This window comes from Meleagris gallopavo, chromosome 1, assembly GCF_905368555.1.
Source record: "Meleagris gallopavo chromosome 1, MGAL_WU_HG_1.1, whole genome shotgun sequence".
In the NCBI taxonomy this organism is placed as follows: Eukaryota; Metazoa; Chordata; class Aves; order Galliformes; family Phasianidae; genus Meleagris; species Meleagris gallopavo.
Genome location: NC_139404.1, coordinates 75,775,802 through 75,801,327, shown reverse-complemented (window position 1 = coordinate 75,801,327; position 25,526 = coordinate 75,775,802). Strand labels below are relative to the sequence as shown.

At 52.2% G+C, this 25,526-nt stretch overlaps 2 protein-coding genes across 6 annotated transcripts; one reads left to right on the top strand and one right to left on the bottom strand.

The window, feature by feature from the left end:
• The first annotated feature begins 835 nt into the window (after positions 1 to 835).
• Positions 836 to 20,657, top strand: IFFO1 (intermediate filament family orphan 1). 5 transcript variants are annotated; one of them, XR_014886164.1, is made up of 10 exons: positions 839 to 1,828; positions 5,464 to 5,524; positions 5,607 to 5,702; positions 5,830 to 5,970; positions 6,859 to 7,043; positions 7,913 to 8,033; positions 8,621 to 8,716; positions 8,893 to 9,023; positions 9,250 to 9,445; positions 17,081 to 20,657. XR_014886164.1 is itself a non-coding variant. In XM_085235112.1 (9 exons), exons 1-9 carry the CDS (start codon positions 1,116 to 1,118, stop codon positions 9,350 to 9,352), a joined length of 1,620 nt encoding a protein of 539 aa, XP_085091238.1. In that variant the 5' UTR covers positions 836 to 1,115; the 3' UTR covers positions 9,353 to 10,214. The 5 variants fall into 5 exon arrangements, 4 of the variants coding, with proteins under 4 accessions (XP_085091238.1, XP_085091225.1, XP_010716680.2 ...); XM_085235112.1 differs by lacking the exon at positions 17,081 to 20,657 and having other exon boundaries at positions 836 to 1,828; positions 6,883 to 7,043; positions 8,624 to 8,716; positions 9,250 to 10,214; XM_085235099.1 differs by lacking the exon at positions 17,081 to 20,657 and having other exon boundaries at positions 837 to 1,828; positions 8,624 to 8,716; positions 9,250 to 10,214.
• GAPDH (glyceraldehyde-3-phosphate dehydrogenase) lies at positions 20,361 to 24,284 on the bottom strand. The gene is given in 12 exon segments (NM_001303179.1): positions 20,361 to 20,656; positions 21,008 to 21,105; positions 21,248 to 21,331; positions 21,554 to 21,632; positions 21,772 to 21,923; positions 22,082 to 22,163; positions 22,247 to 22,362; positions 22,537 to 22,627; positions 22,712 to 22,818; positions 23,100 to 23,199; positions 23,827 to 23,867; positions 24,246 to 24,284. Coding segments are annotated over 11 exon segments (1,002 nt in total). The 5' UTR covers positions 23,850 to 23,867; positions 24,246 to 24,284; the 3' UTR covers positions 20,361 to 20,586.
• Positions 24,285 to 25,526: the final 1,242 nt, after the last annotated feature.

Here is a 25,526-nt window from a genome sequence, read left to right as displayed (position 1 = left end):
TTCATGTATGAAGTGCTTGTATAGGAGCATGCGTTAGCCACTAAAAGGCTTTGTTAGCTGGGAGAATGGGAGCATCTCAAATGGGTAGTGAAAGCTAAAGCAAGGCTGGGCACATGACTTCAATGTGTGATTATCCACCTAGGGAATCCACCTCGATTTGCCTGTGATGAATTACAGCAGAGCGTTGATCTTTTATCTTGCTGTCAGCAACTACAGACACAGTCACCCACCAGCACCTGAGTGAGCAACAGAAATTTGCACTGACTGTTTTTTGCACGGGGTCAGAAAATGCAGTGGTCCTCTCTTGGCCTTAGAATCCATGGGTGTAAGAGAAACATCAGCACATCTGTCGATAAGTGCCTATTCTCATGTTGGTTCTAGCTGTAAGAGGAGCCCTGCACATGCAGGCAGCTGGAGTCCAGCAGCAGAGATCAGTCCTGTGAAGAGAAGCATTGAAGGAAGCTGATGGCAGGTGACGGGACACAAGCAGCAGTCCCACCCTCGGTGCCTCTGGGAGGGACTGCCAGCTAGGCCTGGCTGCGAAGGGTCTGGTTGTGCTAGCGCAGCTGGCCATTTTCGGGGGTCTGAGGACCCCAAATCACAGAGCACTGAGGCACTGAGCAGTGTGTGTTCCTCCCTCTGCTATTGGGGTAAGGGACCATCATCCAAGCCCTGACCTGGGGCTGGGGGAAGACTGCAGAACCCCTGAGGAGGGCTCAGACTGCGGGCAGAACTAATTCCGCTTGGTAAGCAACAAGGAGGTCACAAGACAGCGCGTTTCAGAGCCGCGGCGCCTCCGCACGACCTCCCGTACCCTCACGGGGCGGCGACTTCCCGCAGGCGAGCTGTTGGCGGGGCAGCGGGAGGCTCCAGCACACCGCTTTAGGGGCAGCCCCGGGAGCCGCTGCCGGGCGGGGAGCCGCCTTCCCCGGGCCGGCTCGAAGGAGGGCACGCTGCAGCATCCGCCCGGCCCGGGGCCGCCCCGCTCCCGCCGCATCCCATCCGCAGCGGAAGCCGCGCCCCCGCCGCCGGGCCCGGCCCCCGCCGCCGCCGAGCTCCGATAGGCGCCGGCGGCCCCGGCTCCCCCCGCGCCCCGCACCCGGCCCGCCGCAACCATGAACCCTCTCTTCGGCCCCAACCTCTTCTTACTGCCGCAGGAGCAGCAGGGGCTGCCCGGCGCCGAGCCGCCCACCACGCGACCCGCAGAGCCCTTCGCGGCGGAGCGCGGCCCCCCGCCGCCGCCGCCGCCGGCCGCCGCCGGTCCCTTCCCCGCGCCGCCTGCCGCCATGGCCCTCCGCAACGATCTGGGTTCCAACATCAGCGTGCTGAAGACGCTGAACCTGCGGTTCCGCTGCTTCCTGGCCAAGGTCCACGAGCTGGAGCGGCGCAACCGGCAGCTGGAGAAGCAGCTGCAGCAGGCGCTGGAGGAGGGTGGCCGGGCCCGCGGCCCCCCGCGCCGCGACCAGGCGGTGCAGACCGGCCTGGTGGGGCCCATTCGCCCGCTGGGGCTGGCGCTGGCCGCCGGCCGCCCCGCCGCGCTCTGTGGGCCCGCCCGCCCGCTCGGCTCCCCGGGCTGCCACCCAGGCGCCCCCGCCCAGCCGCTGCCCTTCCCGGCCAACTCCCGCTTCATGCCCGGCACCATCTGGTCCTTCTCGCAGGCCCGCCGGCTGGGCCCGGGGCCGGAGACTACGCTGGTGCAGGGGCCGGGGGTCTCGTGGATCCATCCGGACGGGGTGGGCGTGCAGATCGACACCATCACCCCCGAGATCCGCGCCCTCTACAACGTGCTGGCCAAGGTGAAGCGGGAGCGTGACGAATACAAGCGCAGGTGAGCGGGGGACGGGCCGCGGGCTCCGGGTGGGGGGAAGCGCTGGCAGTGGAACCTCGGGCCCCGGCTCGCAAGCGCGGACCCCGGAAAGCGTGAGCATGGAGAGGCAGCGTACTCCCCAAAGAGCAGCCCTCTGCGTTTGGGTCTCCTCAGGTTCACACAGTCAGTAGTTGGGGTCGGGAGGGACTTCTGACGAGCATCTGGTCCAGTCCTGCACTAGTCGGGCCATTGCTCACCTTCTGCCTCTTCAGACCTCTTGGGACGCTGACCTTGTGCTTTCTGGCTTCTCAACCTGGCATGAGGACCAGGAGCGCTCTTTCAGGCTGGGGCTCGGAGTGTGAAGAAATAGCAGGATGCCGGGAGCCAGGGTTTTGAAAGGGAGGGCATCTGGAAGCATTGGGGAAGGAGGAGCAGCTGGCAAGTGGGTGAGGAAGGTGAGGGAGCAGCAGTGAGGAAGCGGAACGGGTCAGGACACCAGGAGGTCTCTGGGTGCGTGCAGATGTGATGAGGAGCTGGGGGCATGCGGGGGACTGGCTCCCCAGGCCCTCTCCATCTTCCCTCACTTTCTCAACCCAGAAATCGCTGCCAGGGCTCTGCCACAGGTGGCAATGGGTACCCGAGCACCCTGTTCTTCAAGGTTCTGCACCAACATAGCTGCAGCACGGCACACTCCTGGAGCAGAGCACAGTGCAGGCACGCTGATCTTGTGGCTGAGCATCCTCCATGCCATGCCTGGAGCGCTCTGATCCAAGCTGGCTGGTGAGGCTGTCTGAAGAGCGGCATGGAGGACAGGTCCGGTCAGCAGCTGGAGCAAGGCGTGGGGCAGTGCGGGTGGGTTGCTGGCTGCTCACCGACTTGGGATGAGAGAGATCACTCTGTGAAGTTATAGGACACTTGTAAAGTACACTGTTAAATAGCCAAAGGAGCAAAATGTTGCACTTGAAGCATACTAGTGATACTAGTGCCCTGTGCCTTGGAGCTGTGAGATCTGGTGCTAAAGTTGGGGCTTGGGACCCAATATGACACCTTCCATTTCTGGCTTGGTAAGGCTTTGCCTGGGCAGATGCTCCTGCTGCACAGCTGGTGCTCTGAAGCACCAAGTGAGGCATATGAGAAGGGAGTTGACATCTCATTTTTTTTTCCTAATTGCCGCTGCTTTTCTGTGCACCTAAGGGCTTTTCACTGAGCATGGGTTGGGTTCCTTCCGCAGGGCAGGCAGCTCTACTTTCTGTTTTTAGATCAGATAGCAGGGAGCTAGTGCCGTGTCAGGGCAACCTGAGCAGAGAGTGGGGCCACCTTTTGGGAGGGGAAAAGCAGAGGGCTCTGAAGAAGGATGGAAGACAGTAGTCAGATACCCAGCTGGGATGCCAGCACCTCTTGGGTTTGTGAGAGTGTGAGCTGGGGTGCCTGACTGCAATCTGCTGGTGCTGCTGAAGCCTGGGCAGAAGAGAGAGTGGGTTGTGGTGTATCCTGCTGGCTAGGGACAGGCGGTGAGGAAGGCCATGGGCCAATGTTACTGGAGGGATCTATTTTTGGACAGTGTTACTAGGGGCAGGAGAAAGCAGACCCCACCCCCAGACCCCCTCCTACACCAGGTCCCAAATGGGGGATGGCAGAGGAGGATCCCGTTTCCATGCTGTACCCGCACCATGGGCCAGCACTGACGTCCCCCTTGCTGTGTGAGAGCAGAGGTGGCTCTGGCAAAGGAACTTGTCACGTCCCCAACTTTGGTGGCCTGAGGTTAGCAGGGGGGGGCTGGCTCTGCCTGCTGCTGGAATGAGAGCTCTGCCCTCTCCTTCTGGGCAGATTGGTGGCATGGGAGGGACAGGCATCCTTGCGGTGATGAGGTGGGCTGGCTGCAAGCTGGGGCCAAACAGCAAAGCTTTGGTCCAAGTGGCAGCAGCCTGGCAGACTGCTGGCTTCTCCAGGCTGGGTGCAGTGATGCAGCCGGGTTATAATTAGGAGTGGTGCATTGCAGGATGGAGCAGGGAAACGGAGCCAGGCAGGAGATGAGCCTGAGAGAGAGGTTTGTAAGGGATGGACGTGCATATTTGTCTCTTACAGTGTGAAACCTTCTTACTTTTTGCCATTAAGTCAGAATTTATATGATCTCTACTGGTCTTTTATAGTATGAATTCTCCCAAAGCTTTGGCAGATTGGGCAATACAGAGCCCAGAGGAAGGCAGAGAACAACAGAGCAAGTAAGCTCCATGCTGAAAGACGCTGACAATTTTTTTCAGTGGTGGAATGCATCTTCTCCCCAGGGACAGAGGCCTTTTTTGAGAGGTTCCCATATAAGGAAAATCCCACCTTTTAACTTTCTCCTTCCCTCTCTTTGTCTTTTTCTTCCCACAAAGGGATGCAAAACTCTTGCTTCTCCCTCTGAAGCTGTGGGATGAAACCCACAATGATAGGACCGCATGCTTTCTCCTGTCTGAATAAGGAGAAGCGTTGCCAGCTATAAGAGCTTAAAAATGCCTAATTCAGGACTGCAAATCGTGGCATCATCTTCATACCTGAAGATGATGAGAGTGAGGGCTTTTCAGGAGCTCTTTGTTTCCTAGTCATTGGGATTTATTTTTCACGCTTGTAAGCAAGAAAAGTTTTGCATGTCCTTGTACAGCCTTAAAAGCTGGAGTCAGTGCAAGTATTAAACAGAAACCAGGGATCCCAGCACAGGCTGTGTCTGGCTCTTGTTGCTTTTCCAGATAAATTTTATTCTATCAGAAAAATTCTGCTTTTCCAAGGAGCCTGAAGCAGCACCACAGTGGTCCTGCACTTTGTGGGACAGTCATGGGTGCGAGGCACGTACCAACCCTTTTGCTCTCTGTGATCATCATTTAGCAAATGGCTGTGCAGCTGGTGGCCTCCCAGCCAAACAGGGGCTGGGCCAACACCGCAGCATAACCCAAGGAGATGAGCTCATGGCTGGGAAATACGGTGTGGCCCACTGCGGGGTGATGCGTCTGGACAGCATGGGCTTGGTGCAGAGCTGCATAGCCTAATGCAGCACCCACCATCCAGCCCAATCCATCTGTGGGCTAATGTGCTGCAAGCTGGCATACAAAGGCATGATCTGTACACTTCCTTGCAGGACAAAACAATATTTTTCATTCTGACCTTCACATTGAAGTGTATGGCACGGCCATGTAACACGATATTAGAGTTCCATGCTTCTGGGCAACCTGAACAGCACAAATACAATGTAGATGGCTGCAGCTCTGCTGTATGCAGAGAAACCCAAAGCCCATTCCTACGTGTTGTGGCTGAACATAACCCAAGACCAAGGGGCCGTGGGTGGCCAAAGCAGCTGGTGGGCTGCAGGGCATGCAGAGCAGCTGCTGTGCAGGGTCTGTGTTGGTGTTCCCAGCTCCCCCTACCATGGCTGGCCCCAAGCAAGGTTGGTAGAGAGCATTGTGGGACTGCGTTTGTGACCAAGAGGGCTGATGGGTGTTTAGCAGTTGTGACCAACTGGAAACAAATGGCAATATATTCCCAGACACGTTCTGCCTTCCGCACTGCTGCCATCCTTGCTTCCTTGCTCCCTCTGGGGTCACTGTGGGGTGAGCAGCTGCTGGTCTGTTCTCTCCAGCAGTCTGTGGCACAAGATCTGAGCAGTGCATTTCTCTCCCTAGGTGGGAAGAGGAGTACACATTTCGTGTCCAGCTTCAGGACCGAGTCACAGAGCTGCAGGAGGTGAGCACTCCTGCCCCCTTGCCCTGCTCCCTGCTGCCCCTTGCTGGGGCTAATGTGTGCCCCTTCCTCTGCCCTGGAGCAGGAAGCCCAGGAGGCTGAAGCATGCCAGGAGGAACTGGCCATGAAGGTGGAACAACTCAAGGCAGAGCTTGTTGTCTTCAAGGGACTGATGAGTAATGTGAGTCCATAGCCCTGGGAGGCAGTATTTTACCAAGGGAACATGGGGGCTTTGATGCCATATGCCTTGCCTAATCCTCCTCCTTTATCCCCTTTCCGTGGTGCCGTGCTGGCCACTGTGGGTTCAGAACATCACAGAGCTGGACACCAAGATCCAGGAGAAGGCCATGAAGGTGGACATGGACATCTGCCGGCGCATTGATATCACTGCCAAGCTATGTGATGTGGCACAGCAGCGGAACTGCGAGGACATGATCAAGATGTTTCAGGTGAGATGCACCCGTTCCAGGCTCAACAGCTAGCTCTGGGGGAGAGTTCCCAAAGGAAGTAGAAGAGGCAGCAACATAACCCCGCTAGGAGAGGCAATTTATCACCTGCCCTGTGCTCCTTGTAGTCCCTTGCTCTCTGTCTCCTCTTGAATGATGCCCTTTGGAAGCATCAGGTGAAAAGGCAGAGTGGAAAGCTCCAAGTGTTGCTTTGGGCATCACATCCCCTCAACCTCTTGCTGATGCATAGTATTGGGTCCTGGGATGCCACAGTGGTAGGGCAGCAGCTGCAGGAGGGAGACAAGTGGCTCCAGTGTCTGTCTCTAACTCCATCTCTCTCCTTCCCCTTTCCCTCTCCATCATCTTCTCTATCACTCTTCTCTGTCTCTGTCTCTTTCCTCTTTCTGAATGTTGCTGCATTTCTGTCTTTCTTTGTTTCCTACAGAAGCAACTGGTTAGTTTCATTCAGTTGAGAAACTGTACAAATTATAAACTTTCTATGAGGTTGGACTGTAAATATTGACATACTTCACTTTTTTTAGACTGTCTCTTTTTTCCTGTCTCTGTGTTTCCCTCTGTCTCTGGTCTGGGGTGGTGGGTGATTTGAGTTCTTCTGCAATAAAATCACATTGTTTTTTTCATCAGATTCATAGAGTCCATCTTTAGTTGCTTAGTTTTAATTTTAGAAAACGCTAAAACCATATTTTATCCATTGCACCATCTTTAACCTGATCATAATAAGCCCGTCTCTCTCTCTCTCGCTTTTCTTTCTTTCTTTCTTCCTTTCTTTCTTTCTCTCATTCCCCGTCCGTCTGTCCCCCGCCATTCCTTCTCCCTCCATCTCCTCTCAACTGCCTACTCCTGACCTCGGACCCGGCCTCGTTTCTGTAGTCTCTGCACTTGTCTCCCGTTAAGGTCCCAGCCTCGATGGGGCGGAAGCGGGAGCGGAAGCAGGTCAGCGATGAAGATACTTCACTGTCAGAGAGCGATGCCTCCAGAAAGCCTGATGAGGAAGAAGAGGACGAGACCACAGCCATGAGTATCAATGAGGAAATGCAGAGGATGCTGAACCAGCTGTGAGTGTGGCCTAGCCTCACTCCAGCCGACTCCTTGTAGCCCACACTACCTCAAGCAGCACAGCCTCCAGCTCTGCCACACAAAAGGATGTGTGGCCAGCCTGGCTGCAGGCTGTGGCTTTGTGCTGTTAGCTGTTAAAACAATGCCATATCTGTGGGCTGTGCTTCTGACTAGGCCTTCCGATGGTATGGGTCATTCTGGCTTTCTCCACGCTGCCAGGCACTGGCTTTCTCCTTGGTTGCCCTGGATGTGCAGGCTGGTGGATGGGGAGTAGGGGATGGGAGCAGTCTGCTGCTTTTCCTTTCTGAGCAATGCAGAGGTGGCAACTCCTTCAGGGCTGCTCTTTATGCCCTGTGCTCTGTGGCTACGCTGAGGAGGGACTGACCAGGACCTGAGCCCTCCATGATCATGGGGAGGATGCTGCTTTGGTGCTTGAGTGCTGTCTGTAGCCCTGCCCTCTTGTCCTGGGGTATCCCCAACCTGCTTCCCATTCCATGGCCACCAAAGGACAGCAGGGATGATGTATTTTTCCAGAGGGCTTATTTCAGTTCCACTTGCTCTCACTTTCATGGTAAGGCCCTCCTAGGTGGCTTGTGCCACTGAGAGCAGTGCTGAGCCATCTTCCCTCTGCCTCTTCTCACCACTACTGGTGATTTTGTGAGTCACTACCTCAGTTTGGGGCTTCTGACCATAAAGCTGGCCCCTTCCCCATCAACTGTTGGTTTGGGGCATGCCTGAGCTCACCCAGGAACAGACATCTGAGAGCTGTAGCCCTGCAAGCCAGGGGGAGGTCTTTGGCAGGGCTCTGCCTGTTCTCATGGCAAGAGTTTTTCTGCACTGTGCTGACATGCTGTCCCCTTGCCCCTAGGAGGGAATATGATTTTGAAGATGACTGTGACAGCCTCACGTGGGAGGAAACAGAAGAGACACTGCTCCTCTGGGAAGATTTCTCTGGATATGCCATTGCAGCTGCAGAGGTGCAGGGGGAGGTAACAGTGGAGCCATGCTTTCTCTGGTTTCAGCCTGGGGCTTGCGCTTGATGTTTGGGGTGCTCAGTTCTGCTTGAGCCTTGGGAGGTGTTCGTTTAGTGGCTGAGCTTCAGAGTCCTTTCCTCCTTCATGGGTCCATTCTCATGCTTTCTCCAGACCCAGCTGGCTCTTCTGGCCACACTGGGCTCTCATGGCCCTTGCCCACTGCTGGTGCAGCAACTCTGCCCAAACTGAGGCCACAAAGTCTGGCCAAAGGCTCTGCTGTCTTCACCTTTGGATCTCGTTGGACCTCTGGGGACATGTGCTTGAACACAATCTATGTGCAGGATATTAGTTGTTCTCTCTGAAGTTATTGGGTTTTTCTGGGATTTTTCTGGGCTGTAGTGCTTACTGTCCAGTATGGTACATCTCAGATCTCTCTGCTTCATGTTTGCAGGGCTTACTCATGTCTGTCACCTGGCCATACTGCTCGTGAGCTTTTTCCTTTTTATTCAGTGCTGCCAGTTCTCTCTCTGATTTGTCTCTTTTCTCTGGCTACATATGTTGGATACCTCTCTGCCTCTAAATATGCTGTCTGTTCTCCTCAGCAGCAAGATGACAGCCTGGAGAAGGTGATCAAAGACACAGAGTCGTTGTTCAAGAGTCGTGAGAAGGAGTACCAGGAAACCATCGACCAAATAGAGGTGCAGGAAGGAGGAAGGGTGGGAAATGGGGGAGTGGGTTCTTGCAGGAGGGAGAAACCAACAGTTAGTGCAGTTGTTTGGTTAGCAGTGGGATGGCAGCCTCAGATCTGGCTGTGCCCCATGCTCTGCACTGCAGTGTGCTTTAGGCTCATCTCTACATTACTTTCCTTCGGCAGCTGGAGCTGGCCACGGCCAAGAATGATATGAACCGGCACCTGCACGAGTACATGGAGATGTGCAGCATGAAACGAGGTCTGGATGTGCAGATGGAGACTTGCCGGCGGCTCATCACCCAGTCTGGGGACAGGTGAGCTTGGAGGATCAGGACTCCTGTGTGCTGAGCAGGGCCTGAGCCAGTATGGTGGTGAGTGGGAGCTGAAGCAGTACTCCCTGTCCTGTTTTGGTGTGGGGAGGAGACAGATCACAGACCTCACAGGGCGGGTATTTTAGTTTCTCCTTCCCCCTGCCCACCAGATATGCTTGGTCCTTCCCCTCAGCAGTGCCATGACTGCTGCCTTTATTCTTCTCCACAGGAAGTCTCCTGCCTTCACCCCAGCCTCCACCAGTGAGTCAGCCCCCAATGAGGAGAGTGAGGAGTCGGATCGTGACCCCCCCAGTGATGCTTCCATCAGATAATGAGGGGATGCCCTGTTCCCTCAGCCCCCCACTCCTGGCTGAGAGGTGTCTGAGCTGCGGCTGGGAGAGACTGTCAGGGACATGGAGCCGCTGGTAAACATTTGTTGCCCAGGCCCACCCCCACCTTGGGGCATCTGGCAGATCCCCTGCTACCAGTGTCTTGCAAATGGCTAGGTAAACCTGTCCAGGCTGCTCACCTCCAGCCCCTTCTCTGTTCCTCTCCCCTGCTTTGGTTTAACCATGGTTCAGGCAGGATGGTCTCAAACTAGCCACAGCAGTGTTCTCCAGGGGCTGTTCCTAGGTCCTCCAAACACACCTCCTCCAGACTCTGTCCTGGCATATCCGACCTGCCCCTGACCCTCCTCGCGCCATGCAGAAGCTGAACTCGAGTTGTACCTCCCTGCAAACTGGACCTGACCCTGGTGCCAACTGGACCGAGTTTGGGGCACTGGGGTGGCCCTGGAGCTGTGCCAGGCCCCACCACTCTCCCCTCCTTCAGAGCAGGGACCAAGTCCCGCTCACCATGCACTTTGCTTTGCTGCGCGTCAGCAGCACATTTGTTACGGAGACCAGGAATCATTAAACGGACAGATGCCTTTTCTACAGCTCCTACAGGCGTGGGCTCTCATTGGGCTGCAGCAGGTGATGGCCTATACTGCTGGAAGCAGGGCTCCATTGCCCATCCCCACACCAGGCCCGCTTCAGCGTGGCCTTCCTAGGGTGCTCCATCCCTCAGAAGGTGCTGGTGATGAGATCCCTCTTCTGGCAGCTACAAGCCTTCAAAGGGCTGCATGTAATGCTGGTACTGCGTGGGCCAAGCTCCGGGCTAAAAATAAATGTGAACCCAATTGTTTTATCTGCACTAACGCTACGGCACTTTCCTTCAATGTGTCTGCACCCCTTCACTGCAGGCCAGCATTCTCACTCCAGCTTTCTCCTGCTTTGCATTTTAAAATATCAGAAAAACCCAACTGCACAAAATTTTTGGTTAACAGGCTGAGATTAGTTGATGGAGCAATGACTAAGCAGCACTGAGATACTGTGACAATTTCAGTTCCTAGAGGAAACTAAGCTGAAAATGGTTTGTGCCTAGCAGACCTTCCTGTCTAAGAGCTTGGTTTCTGCCAGGTCAGCTTTTTGCCAAGGTGTCCAGAACGTCTCCTTACTCATCCTCAGTTCCGTATCCAACCTAGGTATCACCACAGTATCCCTGCCCTACCATCTCTTGTAGCCTGTGTGGGCCTTGCCCATTGTTATTGGGATCTTTGGGTCCAGTAGGATGGGAGGGGTGTTCTGCAGAGAGGCTCTTTTGTAGGGCTGTCTGCAGACCAGCAGACATGGGCTGCTCAGCAAAGGGACCTCTTCTGAAGCTCCAGAGAAAAACACTTCTTGCAAAAGGTCCTGGAGGGAAGGTAAAAGTAGATCACAGTATAAGTTTTCTGGATCGCTTGTAAGATTAGGTAAGGTAGATAAAATTGAGGCTGCAGGATGCAACAATTTACCTAGATTGGTTTGTGTAATTAACTGCTGCTGTGCTAAGCAGAGCATGTGCACATCTGTGTGTTGTGATGCAGTGTCGGCATTTAAGCAGGGTGAGGTCCTCTCCATGTGCTTTCAAGACACATTGCAAGCAAGCACGCGTTGGTGTTTCAGTGTAGGCAAACTGTCTGGTTAGATACACCTTTTCTGGTTCTTTCTATTTTTTTTTCCCTTTGACTTTTGCTTTCTAGAACAAAAAACAGAGCAAATATTTTCATCTGATATTATTTTTATCTTGAGTGATGTTGCCTCACACACACTAGCTCAGGGATCACTTTTCTTCCTGCCTGAAGGCTCTTTTGGTTTATACAAATTCTCTTTCCCATATGTTTCCTTGCAGCATTTTCTGCCCTTTCTCCTATGTGGATATCTCTGGCTGGCTGGAGAAATCTGTCTCTCCCCATGCCTAATCTATGGCATGCATATCTTGGCTTCTGTTCTGTCTGTGCTTCTTAAGAAAACCACAGGACTGTAGAGTATGTGTGCTGAAAGATTTCAAGCATGAAGAACAGACACACCAACATCTCTATCTCTAGAAGTAATTGTTCAGATGATCACCTGGTGCTGTCAGACACCTGTGTGCCAGGGCACATGGGGATCCCAGTCCCACACTGTGGATCAGAATTACTTTTGCTATGAAGCTGAGATCTCATCTACATGTTTCTGCAAGGTGGTGAATTGTATTGGTAGTAATAGGCTCTGTTCTCCACCAGGATGAAAGCCCATGAGATCTTACTGGTGGCATGTGCAATGCTGATTCTTTGCCTCAGCCATTTCTCAGCATGGGAACGACAGCCCAAAGCCTCCAGTGGTAGCTGGACCATCTCCCCTGTATCAGCCTATCCCCCAGTGCTAACTCCATATATTTGATACTGGATATGAGGAGATGTGTCCTATTTATTTAGTAGAACTCTAATTCTGTTAACTCTACTCTGTGGACTCTTCTCTGTTCTTTGAGGAATATTTAGCCTGCTTTTCTTTGGCATGAGCTCTACTAGGAGCCATGGTGTCTAGGAACTGTTCAGCACCATGTTGATTCTTGATGCCCCAACCTTATTCCTCTTCCAGGAAATCTTGCAGCAGCACTGGCTCAGGAGGCAGTATCAGAAGAAATTGTCTGGAGACCCAGATCTTGGCTGGTTGGTCTTTGTGAATTTCTGTAGTCGTCTCCCAGGGGATGATCGTATGTCCTATTTACCCTCAGACTACAACTCATTCAAAACCTTTAGTTGGCCTTGTCTTTCTCAAAGTCTTGGTTTCAGGGGCATCTTGTCAGTGGATGGGGAGGGGACCTTTTCCTATCCTGGAGCTAAGTAAGGTAAGTTAGTGAAATTAATATTGGAGGAGCAGGTCAGCTGCTCTTTCCAACTGACCTGGGAACATGTTGCTGCTGAGCCTAGTCTGGTCCTTACTGCACTACAGCAGACCTCAGAAAGCAAGGAAAAAAGTCCTGTTGCAGCATCCATGCATTATGGTGAATGTTTATTGCCCAAGTGCAGTCCAAGCAGGATGTGTCTTGATGAATGAAGTCCCATCGCACAAGTATCTGTCAGTCCCTTTGTCAGCATCTCTCTCAGGATACTACAGATGTGACCACTGTCTCGTCAGCTGTGTGACTGCCTGTTGAAGACCATCCTTTTTGGAGTCTCATCTCTGAACTTACGTCAAGGTCCTCCCCCTTGATGCAAGGGCTGGGACGTATTCATTTGTCAGCATCCTGCCTCCATCAGGCACCAGGGGACACTGCCAGTCTTTGGGAGTGAGAGGCAGTTCTCTGCCTTGGCTGCTGTACTGTATGAGATCAGCTTCTTGGCAAGGGCCTTCAGCAGATAATGCCAGGCATTTTGCTGTAAGGCTGAAATGAATGCTCCCTGCTGAAGATGGTTCTGATTCTGTGGCATGCAGATCAGCCTCTCTTCCCCCTTTCCTATTTTGTCTGAAAGGTGAATTCTCATCTCAAAGAATCCTGGCTGCCAAGGTGGGCCACTGAGATGTCAGGGAGCATCACCCTCCTCATGCCTCATCGCATGAATGAGGGATATTCTTACGGGCTCTAGAAAGGGTTCAGTCACCCAACCACTACATAGCCTGGGTAATTTTTCCTTAGTTTTCTCCTTCCCTTTACTTGTTCCTGAGTCCCATCCATTTTAGCTCAATCTCAGAACAGAAAGAATCTGATTTTGTCAGTTCGACTGCTGTCCCGCACCTCCCCCCCAGCATCACTCTGAAGGCTCTTTGTTCCTGCCCCACATGAGCTTTGTATGTTAGCTTTTTGCTACTTCAGAATTCCTTAGATGGACCTGAATGAGATGCTAACAACCATCACTAGAGCTGCTTGTATGATTCCCTGGTAACCTCTTCAGTATTCTATTTATCTTGTTTCTAAGCCACGAAGATGGGAGTGATGAAAGCTGTACAGAAGCTTACTCTTATTTCTAGATTCAAACCAGGAGACGGTCTTTCCTAAGCTTTATACCTCTGCTACAAAAGCTTGAAGGCCAGTCTCTTTCTGTGTTTAGGTGGTTTATTTTCTAAGGAGAGATCTGTGAGCCAGCTCTGCAGAAGAGCAGAGAGTAAATGGCAGGCCACCTTTAAGTTCCTGCTGAGTCAGCCCAGGTAGAGCTGGACTAAAAGCTGAGGCTTTTCCACCGGAGCACTAGCTGTGTCAGTAGCTTTGTGATTTTTTCCAGCTGCAGGTTCGAGTCACCCTAAGAGCCGGCACAGGTGCTGCAGACTCATGCTGAGGTCTTCTATATGAGGAGCTCCATTCCTATGTGAAGAGAGGTCAGAACAAATGTAGAAGACAGTGGGGTGCTGGAAATGCATCTGTATGATGCATGGATGGGCTCATGAAACCAGTTGGCAAACCTCTACTGGTGGGAATTAAACCCAGCAAAAATGGTAAGGCAGCAAGGAGAGCTGAATGGGCTGGAGGCAGCTTTAGGGAGGTGCAGTCACCAATGAAAACCTGAAGGATGTATGAGACCATAAGAAATGTGAATGAGAAATGAGATGTGAATTTTCTAAACTACTGACACATTTTGTCTCAGAATGGTAATAAGGAGAAAACACTCTATGTCCTCTGGCAGAGGAGGTATAGATTTCATAGCTTGGAGAGCAGTCAAAAGAGCTGAGAGAATGCTAAGCTAACAGTAAGAGAGGAGTCCGAGCAACCACTAAAAGTTGCAGTGACCAAAATTGAACCAATGTCACAGCAAATGAGAAGGAAGCAGCAGTTTCAGCTTATGCAAAAGACTGTACATCTGGGCAATGTGCAAAAAGAACAGGAAGCTCTCAGGACAGGAAGAAATGTGATTAACTGACATTTCTGAAGTTCACCATTGCACTGTAGAAATCCCAGCTCAGCAGTGTAACCCATTGGTAAAGGAGGAATAAGAAAGTGTAAACATGAATTGGGGTTGCAAGCTGTGCTAAAAATCACGTTCCCTCTAGAACTAATAGCAAAACAGTATGATCTGACACACATATTCGTTAAGGCATTGAAGGGTCTTTTATTTAATCCTGAATCATGGAAGAAAACACAGTGATTTATTTCTTAAGTACCTCTGCTTCATGTGAAAAGGAAAATTATGTTGTCAGGGGAGACTTTGGCTGGGATTACTGAGGAATATGCTATGCCATGGGGAGCCTCTCATTAAGTTACAGACGATGGCATGTCCAAGTAAGGCAAGGATTTTAGATGGCTTTATGATAGATGAAGATTAGAATTGGTGGTGGTTGCCTAAAGACAAGGGATTGACAAATCAAGCCATTGCCCAGGACAAACATATTGTAATACGGAAGTGCATGATATTATATAGCCTTTTCTTAGGAATTCCCCTAAGGGGAGTATTAAGAAAGTTATTTAAATGGGAGACCCTTGGAAAGATGAGAGTTTTTCCAGTTGTCCAAAAAGCAGTGATTTAGGATGCATGAGAAGATAGCTTCCAGTAAGACATTTCCCTGAGTAACTTGCCATGTGATAGTAGTATGTCATAGAAAAAAAATACTATTAGAAGCAATTTCTAAAAGACCTTAATAAAAAATAAAATCAGCTTTGTAACAGCTGCAGTGCTGTACATGAAGGAGGAGGAATACAGGAATCATGAAATAATTAAGATGTATAAAAAATAGTTATGTGAGTGGCTCATGATCTCAATAATAAATATTCATAGGTGGATCGCTAATGAGATTAACAAATTGTTCTAGCTACATCTAAAGGAAAATCAAGCCTAGCAGTAATACGAGCCATTTACTTGACTGCGATTTAAAAAAAAAAAGTAATCATCAGCTGTGTCTGTTCTGTATTTGGAAAGAGCAGAAAAAAGTCACAGGGGAATGATAAAGCACTTTCTGGGCCATTAGCAATCACAGAGGATCCTTGACGGGACTGTCTCAGAGGAACACTCTCCATTTCCAGGCATGGGTGTCCCGGAGTACTCTGCTACTGTGAGCAGGCCACAGCACCGGGGGATGCTTGGGGCAATGGAAGGAATGATCCTGGGAAAAAGCACAGCGTTCTAGCTGCTTTTTTTGCAAATGCTGTTTTACAAAGCGCCCTGATCTTGTTGCTGATAGAAAAGTGCTGGTTGCTGAATCCACAGTTTGCTGATGTCAACTAGGTGAACTGGGGAAAGATCCTTTAAAAAAGACAGAGTGGACAGGTGAACAAATGACACAAGTGATGAGCCTGCCAACTCATATATGGAAACCAGAGAGAAATCAGGGGAGGCAATGGAAAATCAGGAAAGGGAGAACAGTCTGTACAGACATGGGGGGGCAAGGAGCTGACAGCCAAGTCTTTTAGCATTTTTTATAAATAGGGATGATAGCTCAAGAGTCTAATAAAAGGGTAAATGCCTGAATCAAAATGCTGAGATGTATTGAAATATAATTTCATAATTTATTTTTTTTAATCGAGTTAAAGCATCAGCTTTGTTTAAGCTACGCTATAAATCTAAGCAAGAAATAATAGTGTGTGACCATATCTGGGACAACAGGAGCTCTGGAAAGTCAGAGCAGTCTCGGCGAGTGCTTAGCCAGACACTGAAGCCAGTGAGATCTTAATGAATCTGTACTTATGTGTGGCATTGGTGTCTTTTGTCCTTTTTTACATCGGATTTTGGAGCAGGGGGAGCAAAAAGTCCTAACTCTGATTCCAGACTGAGGAAAAATGCTTTGAGAGTGAAAAGTTCAGTCTGTTTTGTTCCTCAGAGCAGGTGAAGGAAACTTATTGCTTACAAGGATGATGTAGATGGTCATTTAAACAAGCTGAGAAAGGCATATGGGGACTATGAGGAGATGGGGAAGCTGGAGGCCACATGCATTCAGTGAGACTTTTGGGTGTGCTCAGGGTCCAGCACCAGCACTCAGCCTGATAACTAAAATCTGGAGACTGCGGACTGCCTTTGGAGGGTTTGGCCAGTCTTTTCCAAATCCAGTTGCTCTTCAACACACAGCTTACCCTTATTGACATCACATTGATTAATTCATCCAAGGGTGCAAACAGGTCTAGGAGGCATGATTTCTTGCCATGGAAGCAGCACAGATCCTCGCCCACTGACTCATCGCCAACCAGGTGCTGATTGACTCTTCGTGCTGGCTTTCAGCTCCCTGATACAGAGATCAAATCGATGGTTATTGTGGGTTTCTGAACTCCTTGGAGATCCTTTCTAAAATCAACATCACATCTGTAAATTCCTACTCCTTGGTGTCGGGGCTAACGTGTGTGATGAATTACAAGCATTATTAACTCTTCATCCATTCTGTTTCCAAGACCATCTGAGACTGACACGTGGCACTGAGATACTGCTGCTCCTCGTGGCACTGACATGTCTACAAGTCCCAACATTCAGTCTGCAATGATGTCTTTGCCTCACCTCTGCTGGGAAAAAATGTCCTATCTGGGAATTCCCCTACTGCTGACAGAAGCATTGCTTTTACTTTTCTATTGTGGCCTTCTTCATCTGATACCACTCCGTTTGAGATGCATTTGAAAAAGATTTTAATAATACTTTTCTTCTGTTATATTGTGTCCTAAAAACCTGTTGTCTTTGGCTCTTTTAAATTTAATTTGCTACTGTTTATGAATTCTTCTATTTTCATTTGACCACAGCTATTGCTTTTTGAAGGCTGTCTATTCAAGTCTTATGCAGTAAAGCATAACGCATTACTTATTGTTTCTTCTAGGGGATGTACATATAATTGAAAATAATTTCCTCAAGAAGATGACACTGCTATAGTAAGATAATACACGGAGGTAAGTTAGCTGTCCTGCAGTAAGAGATTATATTCAGCTCAAAGAGCAAGCAACAAATTTGTTTCTGTGGTATAGATGCAGTAAGACTGCCAAAATGTAGGCAGGTTGGTTCTGCCAAAATGTCTGCTTTTGTGAGTGGCCATGTGTGCAGTGCTGTTTGCATACTGCGACTTTGGGTTGTGAAGCTGTGCTTTGTGAAAGGCGTCTATTACAATGAGTTTGGAACACTGTCATTGGAGGTGTTTGTCTTGTACAAATGTCCAATACATGCCTCGCAGTCTTTTCTCTCGGAGCCCTGTATCTTCCTTGCACACACCGTTTGGAGTGATGTGCTCAGCAAATGGTTTACTTTACAAGTAGACAGTATGTGTGGGTGTCCAACACTTTTTTACTGTGCTTGTGTAGTGGCTGTTCTGTTCCGTTTTGGTGTGACGTTCCAGTAGCATTGTTTAGTTTGAATGTCTGCTCAAGATGGTTTTCACTACATAATGTTCTGCTTAAGGCTAAAGAAGTTTCACGCTGACATCTTGAGAAGGTCTGAGAACAACCCCAGCCATTTCTTAGGAGGCAATGCATGTACGGTAAGGTGTGCAAATGCCGATGAGATTCTCTCTTGAAACTTGAAACTGCCAAAAAAGCAGTGCTAATTACCATACCACAGCTTCATTCTGAATTTTCTCTGCCTTCAAAAAGACAAAAAGGTGCAGCTGAGCACCCCTGGACATAGTTGGCTGCCATCTGAGGTATGGCCCTTGTGCTGTGCCAGCAAAGCCCCAAGCAGCACTGAGTGCTGCCTTGGGCACTCATAGAGTGGCATGGGATCTGGGTGACTGCAGCTGCTCTCGCAGCTGGTTTGGCCTGGCAGGACAGCACTATTGCTGGGCAGAGCCTCCTTATGCCAGCCCGAGGGCCTGCCTCCCCCCTCCTTCCCCAGTGATCTTTTCTGCAAGTTTTCCTTCAAAATGTGCGAAGAGCAAACCCAGAACTTCTCTGCTGAGTCGAGAACTGCTACAGGGAGAAGAGTCAGCTGCAACAGCAGCACTTCCCTCTTTATCCCAGCGGCAAGCTTTCAAAATGATAGAATGTATTTTTATTACTGTTAGATCAATTTTTAGAGCAGAGCTGCAGCTCCTGGTCAGGGTGGCACAGCGGTGGCACAGCTCTGCTGCCCGCCTCCTTGCTGTGGTGCCATCTGCAGGCGCAGCGACTGGCTGCAAACCCGTCGGGACTCACGGGAAGGTGCTCGGGGCTGATGGGGAGAGGGAGGGCACCGAGACCCCAGCGGGCTGCGCAGCTTGTTTGGCCAGGAGCCCTCTCACTGCTTCCACACCTGAGCTACCGCGCTGTAAGTTCTGCGGCTCCCCGCTTGTTCTGCCTCGCTGCCCGTATCCTTCTTACAGGAACATCCAACAAGACTGTGAATGGGTTGGAACAGTGTTTCAATGAAAACAGAATGAACCGTTATACCCAAAACATTCACAGCAATTGTTTCTCAGAACAACGGGTACTCTGCCTCCACTCCCTGCCCCCCAGGTTGTATAAATTTGCCCCTCACTCCCACAGCAATTTGATAGGGCTTTGTTGATGAACAGCGTGAGTTCACTGCATTTTTCAGGCAGCTGTAGACTGCTCAGGAAACATAAGTCTTCTTAGATGAAAAAGGTGATTCTTTTAAATGTTCCTGCTTGCAGGCATCTGGTGTTTCTGCAGCCTCTCAGCACTTCCCTATCATCACACAAGGATCTCGCTGGCATGCACACAACTATGCAGGCAGCAGCACACAGGACAGTCATTCAAAGCACCAAGCACAGCAATTATAGCCAGGATGGGACCCACACAGGGCGCTTTGTTAGCCTGGCAGGGCTGTAGGCTGCCTGCTGCACAGCAGCATCCCACCTGCTCAGCAGGACTGCCCCTGGCCAGTCCCAGAGCAGCTGAAAGCTGAAGAGCAGCTGCAGTTGCACTCCAGAATTACCTAAAGCTCCTATCAGGACATTTAGAGGGCAAGCCAGGTATTGAGGCCATCCCAGAGCTAATGAGCTGTTCGTACTTTAAGTCCAGAGACAGGTTATGCAACCTATTTCCTCTAAGGAAAGCAACTGAGTCATCTCCCACTAGCGCAGTGAACGTCTGGTTTTCACACCACACAGCTCTACCGTCAGAGTTAAGCAGCTCCAGGAGACTGTCCCATGTTTCTCATGTCTTGGCCATGGAAGAGCCTTCAGCCTCAGTCCTTGCCCCAGGTCAAATTGTAAAAGCAGCCGTCTCCAGTAAGCAGCTGCAACCTGCCTCCTGCAAAGAGCAATGCTGCATCTCTGATGCAGCTCTTAGCCTCAGTAGTGATGAAAAAAAGGAAGGGCCCAAAGGTTTTGATGGTAGTGAACTGCTTATCTACCCTATACTGATCAGCCAGGGGTAGGCTTCAGACCTTCAGCATTCAGTGCTTGCAGGGAATGGTAACACAGCTCCTGGGCACAGGGCTGATACTTGCAGAGATCTGCTGCTCAGGAGCCTGACTACAGCTGCCACTCCTTCTGCAGTCAGGGCTGTGCTTAATTCTAGCTCCCACTACAGAACACAAGGCCTGAGGCAGCCATTTCTTCAAGAATGATTTATTTTCAGCTGTGTAGTTGAACAGTTCTCTTGGTAGCATCCCTAATAAGGAAGGGGAAATTAGAAGGGGAAATAATAATAATAAAAAAAAATCCTGGGTTTTGTGCCATTTTGCCAAGTCAAAATGCAAAATCACTCCTCAGCACTTTATTCCGCACACACCCATCAGACAAGAAAATCCAGAGCTGGAAGGTGGATGAAGAACTGCTGCTTTCCATTCCATCACACAGCAGCCTTCCAGTCACAGCCCTCCACACCTTTTGGCTCAAGGGTAGGAGTCCCTCCCTTGCCAGCAGGCATACCAGAGCTCCATGCACAGCAGCTTTGCACTCAGTGCAGCTGGGCACTGGCTGTTTTTACATTGCAGTCATAGATCCCAGGACAGCTCCATGCTTCTGCATAACCAGAGTTGTCCAAACACCAGCACCTGATGCCAGGTCTTGCAGCTTTAACATGGTGGCAGTAGAGCACCAAGCATGAAACACTGCAGAGCACTTGCTGGAGTTGCTGGCCCAGCAATTATGGGCTAGCTGGGCCATCTTAAAGCATTTGATGAATTCCTTTTTGCTTCCCAATGACACACAAACAAAGCATTTCAGATGGTGAACACTTTTATTGATGTAAGGTGGTACACAAACAGATCAGTTTCTATCAGCCTCTCCCACCTCCCCCAGGCTGAGGAAGAAATTGGAGGAGTGGGGGAGACAGAAGGGAACAGAACTGGCCTCTCACTGCAGGATGCAGAACTGAGCGGTGGTGAAGAGCAAGGGGCTCCAACAAAGGGTCCTGCTTCCCTAGGCAGCAGGGGGGCTGTGTGCCTGGCTCACTCCTTGGATGCCATGTGGACCATCAAGTCCACAACACGGTTGCTGTATCCAAACTCATTGTCATACCTGAGAAGGAAAACAGAAGCGCTGTCAGCGCTGACCCGTTTCTCGTATCCCTTTTCATGTTACTACTCTTCCAGCCCCAGCCTGTAAAACCAAATGGGAGGACTTCCATCCTCTCCTTATAAAGTAGGCAGCATCTTATCTGTCCTCCATTACAGGAAGGCAGCAGCAGCCATTTCAGATATGAAGCCATCTCACTAGAGACTGTCACATGCTAGAGCCACCTGAACTCAGCAGGGATCTGTGCTGCCACACATTGTTAGATGGTGCTAATGAAATGAAACAGCACAGAACTGCACCAGAACTGCTAGTCTCTATCTCCCAGTCCCCCCCCCATCTTGAAGCTGTGCATACCAGGAAACAAGCTTGACAAAATGGTCATTCAGTGCAATGCCAGCACCCGCATCAAAGGTGGAGGAATGGCTGTCACCATTGAAGTCACAGGAGACAACCTGGAACAGAGAGGTAATGTCAAGCACTCTTCCACCTAATAGATGATAAGAGCCTGAATCACAAGTGTCAAAATCATCATCCCAGCAAGGCCGCCACCATCAGAAAAATGAGGCAAGCAACACCTACATAGAAACTACTTACCTGGTCCTCTGTGTATCCTAGGATGCCCTTCAGGGGCCCATCAGCAGCAGCCTTCACTACCCTCTTGATGTCATCATATTTGGCCTGAAAAAAAGGCAGAAGGTAAGATGGTCAAATCCCATCTTGAAGTATCAGCTACAGCCTGGACTCAGGGAACCACATAACACTAGCCATGCATATCAGGTGCTATTTTCAGCAAAAACAATTTTTCTATTAAACAAAGGGATGTAGAAGGGGCAAAATTCCAGGTATGAAAAAATTAAGAGGCAAGCCTGAAGATTTTTAAGCCTTTTCCACTACACTTACTGGTTTCTCCAGACGGCAGGTCAGGTCAACAACAGAGACATTGGGGGTTGGCACACGGAAAGCCATTCCAGTAAGCTTCCTGCAAGAAATATGTCAGCAGGGAACAGCATAAGCATCCCTGTACCAGCACTCTGTTCTACTACAAAAATGTTTGAGCCAGCCAGGAGCCAGCACTGGCTCCTATCTCCTTCTGACACAGAAAGACAGACAATGCTCACCCATTGAGCTCAGGGATGACTTTCCCTACAGCCTTAGCAGCCCCAGTGGATGCTGGGATGATGTTCTGGGCAGCACCTCTGCCATCCCTCCACAGCTTCCCAGAGGGGCCATCCACTGTCTTCTGCGTGGCTGTGATGGCATGGACAGTGGTCTGGGGAAAGAGAGCACTGAAGTAAGACAGTCATTTTCTCCAGAGAAAGCATCCACAGCATCTCCTCCCAAGCCAAATGGAAGCACTGCATATGGATGCTTTTCTTCAAATGAAGGACCTGGGGGCAGAGCATGTTCCTGAGCAAACTCCAGACCTACCATAAGACCCTCCACAATGCCAAAGTTGTCATGGATGACCTTGGCCAAGGGTGCCAGGCAGTTGGTGGTGCACGAGGCATTGCTGCAGAAGAAAGATGGCAAATGTATATACGTGCAATGAGACCTGGTGAAAATTCCAGGCCAGGGAGCATTCTTCTTCCTTACCTGACAATTTTCAGGGATTTGTCATATTTCTCATGGTTGACACCCATCACAAACATGGGAGCATCAGCTGAGGGAGCTGAGATGATAACACGCTTAGCACCACCCTTCAGATGAGCCTGAAAAATAAAAGTAAGATTAAATAACCCAGAATGCCCCAACAGTTGAGAAGCAATACAATCCTCAGACCACCTTATCTCTTCCCCATCTTTAAGAGTTCTGTAGATAAAGATGTGTCCCACAGAAATAAGCACCAGCAACCCTTTTCCCATGAGCCACAGTGGCCTACTTACCCCAGCCTTCTCCATGGTAGTAAAGACACCAGTGGACTCCACAACATACTCAGCACCTGCATCTGCCCACTTGATGTTGCTGGGGTCACGCCTGAGGAGGGAAAAAACCATGGCAGTTAGTCTGGAGGGCACTTACTTTCATCCACTGGAGCATCAAGAGGAGAAAGCTACTCACTCCTGGAAGATAGTGATGGCATGCCCATTAATCACAAGTTTCCCATTCTCAGCCTTGACAGTGCCCTTGAAGTGTCCATGTGTGGAATCATATTTGAACATGTAAACCTAGCAGGGAGAGAGGAAAGGTCAGGCATCCTAGATGAAATGCTCCCATCACAATCTCAACTCTCCACCTTCTCAGCGACCTTGTCTAACTGCTGGTCTGTACTTTGCTCTACCCAGTCTCCAAGGTCTGCACCACTACGCCTCGTTTCTGCTTCTTAACCTTCCTGCAAGCCTATACCAAGTTTCCAAGGAGAGCAGAGCTGGGTGAGCCTCTGGCTCCACTGATCCATTCTAGGCAAGATGCACGTGGTGCCCAGAGGGGGCACTGCAAGACAACTCACCATGTAGTTCAGGTCGATGAAGGGATCATTGATGGCCACCACTTGGACTTTGCCAGAGAGGACGGCAGCCCTGGTGACCAGGCGGCCAATACGGCCAAATCTGGAGAGAAACAGAGAGGTGGGTGAGGAGAAGCAGTGAGGAACATGCCCAGCCGCACATGGCTGAACCTATTCACTGCTTTACCCCAGAGCATCTGTGAATCACTGCCCAGAGGGAGTCCAACAGCAGCGGCCAAAGGCTGAGGAACCGTGGTTAAAGATTAAGAGCGACCCCCGGCCAGGGCACCCACACCACAAAGGTCAGGTGCTAAATTTACTGAAGGCCCCGGGGATCTGGTTACTCCTCGGTGGGGTGGGAGAAGGTCACATTCCCAGGGCACCGCTGACACACGATCCATCAGGCGACCTTTCCTCAGTTACCCGCTGGCCCCGGCCCACTGATGGGGTGCAGGGGAGCCTTGATGCGGCCGGGAGACCCTCCGATGGGGCACGCGGGCGGCGCCGGCGCTTCCGGGGTGACTCACCCCGACTCTGCGGGGAAGTGACTCAGCACCGCCACGCGGGGCCGTTACTCCCGGGTCGGTGCTGAGGGGGGTCTCGGTGCAATACCATTGGGGTGCCCCCTCGCCCTTCAGGCGACCTTGCCCCTCCTCCTCCCCCCCCACGAGCACGTACATCTCCGCGACCCCGCCCCACCCGGCGCCTCCCGGTTCGGCTTCGCACTCACCCGTTGACTCCGACTTTCACCATCTCGCCTTTATAGTGTTCCTGCGGGGAGAGACCGGCGGTGAGACGTGCAATGCCGCACGCAGACCGCTAGCCCGGTACCGTCCCCCCACCGCGCACTGCGGAGCACTGGGAACCGCCTCCCCCCCACACACACCCCTTCCTTCATCCCCATCGAGCTCTCTCCCCCGCAGTTCTTCCCCTCTCCCCCAACCCCCACCGCCTCCATCTTGCGCAGCCCGCCCCCGCCTTTGTGCCCCGGGCACCACGCGGCCCTGCGCAGAGCCCCCCGCCTCCTCCCTTCCCCCACCGCACTCCCCGCGGTCCTACAGTCCCAACCCCTATGGGGATGCAGGCAGACAGGCGGGTGGGTGAGGTGGGGGGGGCTTCTCCTCCCCCATGCCCCTCCCCGCCCGTTACCTGCTGCACGTCAACGGCCCCAGCGCGCAGTGAGAAGGTGGCGCAGTGCCGTACCGCCGCCCTTTATAGACACGGAGGCAGAGGCCCGCGCCCCGCCCCGCCAGGCCGGCATCGAATGGCAGCGCGGGGGCCGGGCCGGGGCTACGTGCGCGCACGGTGCGGGCGAAGCGGCCCCCCCGGTTCCTCCTCCCCCCTCGCAACAAAGGGCGGCGGTTGGGTCGAGGGTGGGCTTGGGGGGGTTGATGCTGTACAACAGTGCCTGTGCGGGGTGGGGGAGCGAGGGGTGCCGCGGGGCCGGGGAGCGCGGAGCTGCGTGCAGACAAAGCCCCACGTGGGGCCGTGGTGTCCCCGGGTGAAGCCGGGGCGATGCGGCTGCAGCACGCGATGCGGTACGGCGGGCGCGGGCTGCGCCGCTGCGGGTACCCAGAGAGCGGTGCGTGACAGAGCGCCGTGCGAGGCTGTGGCCTGCCCGCTCCCCTTCCTCAGCCCTCGCACGTGTTAGCCGCGCAGCCCCGAGCTGCTGGGGTGCGCCGGGACCCACATCCATCCCTCGCACCGTGATAACGGGGGGGGCAAGGCCGCCCGCCGGCCCCGCTCTGAGGCTCCCCGCCCGGCCCAGCAGGCCGTGCGGCGCAGCGTGAGGACCATGCTAATGAGGAACTGCAGCATCTCGCTGCTCTTGGGACGTGACGGCGGATATCCTCCCGTCGCCTCGAACTGCCGTCGTGCCGCTCCCGCCTCGGCACGCCTGCGCCTGGCAGCCGGGCCTGGTGTGTGGGGAAGGAGCGGACCTCCCGTGTTACTGCTGGGCCGCCCGGCTTGGTGCGAGGCCGCTGCGGGGCAGCGGGGCTCGCGCGACCCAAATCGAGGGGCCGCGGAATGGAGCCGTGCTGAGTGGAAAGCCTCCATCCCGTGGGATGGAGGGGGTACCTGGAGCCGGGTGCCCGGCGGGAGGAAGGTGCGGGCGGGGGACGTGGAGGGGTGAGGCGGGTTCCCCTTTCGACTCCGGCTCCAAGGGCGGGGATGGAGGATACCGGGGGGGGGGTCCGAGCGAGGGGTCACGCAGCTCCCGTAACCCAACTCTCCTTGTATAGCTGCTATTCCCGGTGCACCGAGGGGCAGCGGCTAAGTTTAGCCCCAGCCTAAGGTTACGACCTTTTCTTAAAGGCCAGAGGAGGCGGCGGTGCGGCCCTGTGGGGCGGCCGGGGGGTGCGATCCCGGGGCTGGTGGAGCCCCCGCACGTCGCGGGGTCAGGGCTGGCAGGGCACGCGGAGGCCCTCT

Coding starts and splice junctions, on each gene's coding strand:
- IFFO1 (XM_085235091.1), top strand. CDS start 1,116: ATGAACCCTCTCTTCGGCCCCAACCTCTTCTTACTGCCGCAGGAGCAG. Junction 7,044..7,912: donor CAGAGGATGCTGAACCAGCT/GTGAGTGTGGCC, acceptor CCTTGCCCCTAG/GAGGGAATATGATTTTGAAG. Junction 9,024..9,249: donor ATCACCCAGTCTGGGGACAG/GTGAGCTTGGAG, acceptor TCTTCTCCACAG/GAAGTCTCCTGCCTTCACCC.